Source organism: Parasteatoda tepidariorum, chromosome 7 (assembly GCF_043381705.1).
Source record: "Parasteatoda tepidariorum isolate YZ-2023 chromosome 7, CAS_Ptep_4.0, whole genome shotgun sequence".
NCBI classification, from domain to species: Eukaryota; Metazoa; Arthropoda; class Arachnida; order Araneae; family Theridiidae; genus Parasteatoda; species Parasteatoda tepidariorum.
In genome coordinates this window covers 3354359-3359371 of record NC_092210.1, presented here as the reverse complement: position 1 = coordinate 3359371, position 5013 = coordinate 3354359, and the positions used below count along the sequence as shown (strand labels likewise).

The 5013-nt window shown below is 32.2% G+C and overlaps 1 protein-coding gene across 1 annotated transcript; it reads right to left on the bottom strand.

Annotated features, from left to right (window-relative positions):
- Nucleotides 1-300: 300 nt before the first annotated feature.
- On the bottom strand, nucleotides 301-3667 carry LOC139426026 (general transcription factor II-I repeat domain-containing protein 2-like). The gene is made up of 2 exons (XM_071183432.1): nucleotides 3148-3667; nucleotides 301-428 (listed from the first exon to the last, which is right to left on the bottom strand). Exons 1-2 carry the CDS (start codon nucleotides 3665-3667, stop codon nucleotides 301-303), a joined length of 648 nt encoding a protein of 215 aa, XP_071039533.1.
- Nucleotides 3668-5013: the final 1346 nt, after the last annotated feature.

Genomic DNA, 5013 nt, shown 5'->3' with positions numbered 1-5013 from the left:
TACGGCTGTTCTTATTTAACTATCCATATTAAGAATTCGAATCTTCAATTACTTTTAAACTTGATTTAGCCATTGAGCATACTGAACATTTGAGCCACTGCTGCATTCAATGCTAGTTTTACTTAATTTGAAGAACATTGAAGAACATGTTCATAAAAAGACAAGACAAAATGCATAAAAATACAGTGGATTTTGCTTTTACTTTATTTTTTTGATGCGCGAATCATAAAAATATACATATAGTTTGTCTAAAGTAAAAACTCCCCTAGGCATTCATCTGAATCCGTGGCAGTGACTATGTTAACGAGATGAAACTATTTCAAGTAGGGGTGTAGAGGAATTGCTTAATACTGGTTTTGGCTCTGTATGGACGGCGAGCGAAATGGCATATAAAAATTTTACTCCTTTCAAATGCACAACACAAGAATCTATAAATAACATGTAAATAAATTAATTAAATTTAATTAATGCATTAATATTTGAAAAAACTCTATTAACATCAAGTATCGTTCACTAGAAGTTTAAAAAATGCATTTTTTTAAACTAATTTTTTTAACTATTTTTTTGTTCAACTAGAGCTATAAGCTAGAAGTTATCACTGATGTTATTTTTAAAATATGGGAAAAACTGAATCGCTTATATTAAAATTTAAAACAATGACTAACGCTTAAACCAATTACAAAATTTCATTTCATTTTTCGCTCATCCCTATTTAATGAATGAATTAATATTTGAAAAAACTGTATTAACATCAAGTGTCATTACACTACAAGTTTTAAAAAAAATGTATTTGAACTTGAGTGGATGAATAAAATGTTTCCGTTGACACTTTATGTAAAAAAATTACTAGTAAACAAGAACTTGTAAAATTTATATTTTTTGTTCGCACGCATTAAAAATAATTTGAAATTTTTATGTACTCAAGATTATCATACAGGCATAATATGAGATTCCGAGTTATTAAATACTTTTCTGTAACGTAAATGCAATGGTTTGAGCCCTGTGGATAGCTAGATTATTATCACAGAAAAAAATAACGATACTCATAGTTTAAGAAGACGACACAAAAAAAAGTTTCCGTTGACACTTCATGTAAAAAAATTACAAGTAAACAAGCAGTTGTTAAATTTTTTTTTGTTTGCATACATTATATATGCTTAGGAAGAGTATTATACCCTCCAACTTATCACCTTCATAAATTATTCATATCCTCATTGCTAAGTAATTCCCTTCTTTACTTTATAAACCAAGTTTTATACTATAAAATTCCCTCACGAAGAGTAAGTAAAGTGATGCATAAACTTTCTCCAAAGTTTCTACCTTTAGCTAAACTTTTCAGTGTGACATTGGATAATATTTATTCTTGTTAATTTGAATTTTATATGGAGTTTATTTTAAGTAATAACATGTTTCGTTGTTTCTAAATATGTTTATAATGTGCCTATAATCGAAATGTTTAAAATGAATTATTAAGAATACATCTTCGCGAACAAAAAAACGTTGGCACTCACATTAAGTTGATCATTTCGTCAATTTTTCTTTTAGTTAATTTTGTATTACATTATCTTTTGAGTTTGTGAATCTGGCAATTATATTTTATGTTCTTTTTCATGTTTATAATATTAAGTAAGAGAACCTACGATACGTTAAGTTTTAAAGGAATTTATGCGGTTTTCATCTTTATGATGTACTAGTATGCTTCCAACAAACTTGTAAATAATATATTATGAAAATAACCCTATTATTCTGAATGTTGTATTGCGAAATAAAGTAATTTGAAACAAAACGATTCTAAGAGTCAAAACAAAAAAGTTTAAATTTCTCTGAGTTTCTATTTGTAGGCAAACATTAGCAGTTATAGTTTTGAAATTTGGTGCAGCTCGACTTGAATTTGGACCTCTAGTAGTTGGATCTCCAAAATTTAGGCAAACATGAATGCCCTTTTTGGAATTTAAATATTGAAGTTCTTGTATTTAGTTACTTAAGAAAAGACTTAATTGTTAACTAAACTTGGGGATAATGTTCGGTAAGACTGGCTCTGAAAAGTTACCATTTTATTGCGATGAAAGGACTTACGGTATCAAGTTTTAGCGAATTTTAACAGAGCAATAAACACAACTGTAAAAAAGGACACTAATGTAAAGAAATTTGCAATTGAATAATAATTACTATTTTGATATTGAACTATGGTTTAGAGGTGATGGTTTAGAGCAGGGGTCTCCAAACTACGGCCCGAGGGGCACATCCGGCCCGCGGGCAGATTTTGTCCGGCCCGCGGAGAGCTAGCATACTTGAAAACTCCTTTTAGAGAACATATTTTTTATAGCAAATTAAATTAAGTTTACTGAAGTGTTCTAATTTTATGTTGAATAATTATTAATATGACATCTACATTGATATGGGCTAACTACTCATAACATTGTTGTAGGCTTATTGTTATTGTTTTTGTGATAAGTTGGATAAAGAAACACAGAATTGTAATGAGTAAAGACATGTATAATATGCAGAAAATTTAACTTCAGTATATAATAACTAACAAATTATAGAAATGAATCCAACTAACATTTTATACATTTTAAATAAAAACATAACTTATAACAAGCATAATGACATATGAAATACTAATGAGATTTATGTAATTGAGATTTTGCACTGACAATAGTTTGTAGTTGTGGACCAATTTTACTTGTACCAATTATTAAAAGAGATTTAAGATGCTCATCAGTTAATTTAGATCTGTAAACATTTTTTGTGTACTTCATTTTGGAGAAGGTCTTCTCACACAAATAAGTAGTACCAAAACAGAAAACAGCCCACGAGCAAATTTATGCAAATTATCAAATTGTGTCAGTGGAAGACTCTTATAAAATTCCAACAAAGATGAGTTTTGATATTTGTTCTTAATTATATCAGTGCACTGTAGATCAATAATTTCCATTTGAAGTTCCGGGGCTATGGTTTCAATGTCAGTATCAAAAGGATTCTGAAAAATCTTAATTTGATTCGTAATGCCATCAAAGTCCGAGAAACGAGTATCAAAATTGATTTTCAAAGCACTCAAAGTTTCGATTGCAAAATCGATAGGAAACTCAGTCTAAGTGGTGTGGCTGAATATTTCACATGTTTTGAAATGTGAAAAACATTTACTTCGTAGTTGTGATTGAAACAGTATCAATTTCTTCCGGAATGATTTGATATTAGTGTATAAATCAGGAAGATGCTGGTTTTCTCCTTGCAATCTCAAATTCAGTTCGTTCACATGTTTTGTCAAATCAACATAGAATGCCAACTTCCACAGCCATGCGTTGCTTTGTAATTCAGTAAGAGGGCGATGCTTTTCAGTCAAAAAAATTTCGATCACTGCTCGAAGTTCAAAAAAGTGCTGAAGGACTTTCCCACAACTAAGCCAACCTACGGCCGTATGATAAGGTAAGTCATTTTCTCCAATCTCTGCAATAAATTGTCGGAATTGTCGGTGATTCAGCCCAAAGGATCTGATAAAATTAACAGTTGATATGACTGGTTTCAGAACTTCAGACATATCCAAACATTTTCCGCACAAAGACTGTTGATGAATGATACAATGTAAGACTAATGGTTTTGAACCACCGTCATTTTCTACAGACTTTGACACAAAATCGACCACTCCTTCATCTTTCCCTCTCATGTTTTTGCCTCCATCAGTTGTAATACATTTCAAGTTTTTCCATCGAAGGTTCTTTTAATTAATGGCCATTTCAACTCCTTTAAAAATATCTGTACCAGTAGTTGTGCCATGAATACTATACATTTCAAGAAGTTCTTCATGCACTTCATAGCTTTTATCTACTCCTCAAATATAAATCAACACCTGAGCAGTATCTGACACATCCGTTGACTCATCCAAGGCCAAAGAAAACCACTCAACATGTCCATTTTTGTCGAACAGTTGAGAGGATATATTATCAGCGATGTTTTCTACCCTTCGAGCCACAGTGTTTGCTGACATACTGACAGTTTTTAATAAATTTAACTTTTCAGGGCACATTTCTTCGGCTACTGCAATTATGCATTCTTTGATCATTTCTCCATCGGTGAATGGTTTTCCACGTTTTGCAACTTCAAGAGCCACACGAAAGCTGGCACGAGTTGCAGCCTCTTGTTCAGTTTTGAGTTTTGTAAATGAAGATAGTTGCGATTTCAATCCTCGCTTCACAGCTTCGAGTTTTTCTGTCCGCAAACTTCCTGTATATTTTGAGTAATTTTGAAAATGTTTTGTTTCATAATGACGTTTAATGTTATATTCTTTGAGAACGGCTATGATTTCATTGCAAATCAAACATAGCGCCTTGTTACTGGACTCAATTACGAAATACTGAATGTTCCACTGATCTTTGCATTTTCTGTATTCACTATCAATATTTCGCCTCTTTTTCATACTACTAAATCACACACAAAAGCAACAATTCAAATCAAAATACTGTTACAAAGATGTCTTAAACTTAAACACGCACAAACACGTTTTAAGGAGGTACGCACTATTTTATTTCACAACAGTGTCATAGGAACTGACTTGTGGTTGCGTCACTAGCCTTCTTATATATTCCAATTACTGCTATCTAGAAGTGAGTAGAAGACACCAGAACTTTCTCGAACCAACGAGATTATTCTGTACGTGTTATTAGCGCCATCTGTTAGCGATAGAAGGTACTACCTATTTCCGCTTGTGTACACCAGATGTCGTGTCACGTTTCCTCATGGCTCGTACTCTACGACTAATCTAGAAATTACAGATAATGACAGGAAAATTAATAATATGCAGTGTTGCCGTTTTGCGGACTTTAGTCCGATTTGCAGCCTTTTTTAAACGTTGCGTACTTTTTCGGACTTTTTTTTTCATTAGTGGACAATTTAACTTTTTACCACCGGCAACAATGATAATATGGTTTTGGCCCTCGGAACTTACTGGAGTAATCAGTATGGCCCTAAGGGTGGAAAGTTTGGAGACCCCTGGTTTAGAGGATAGAGAGCTAG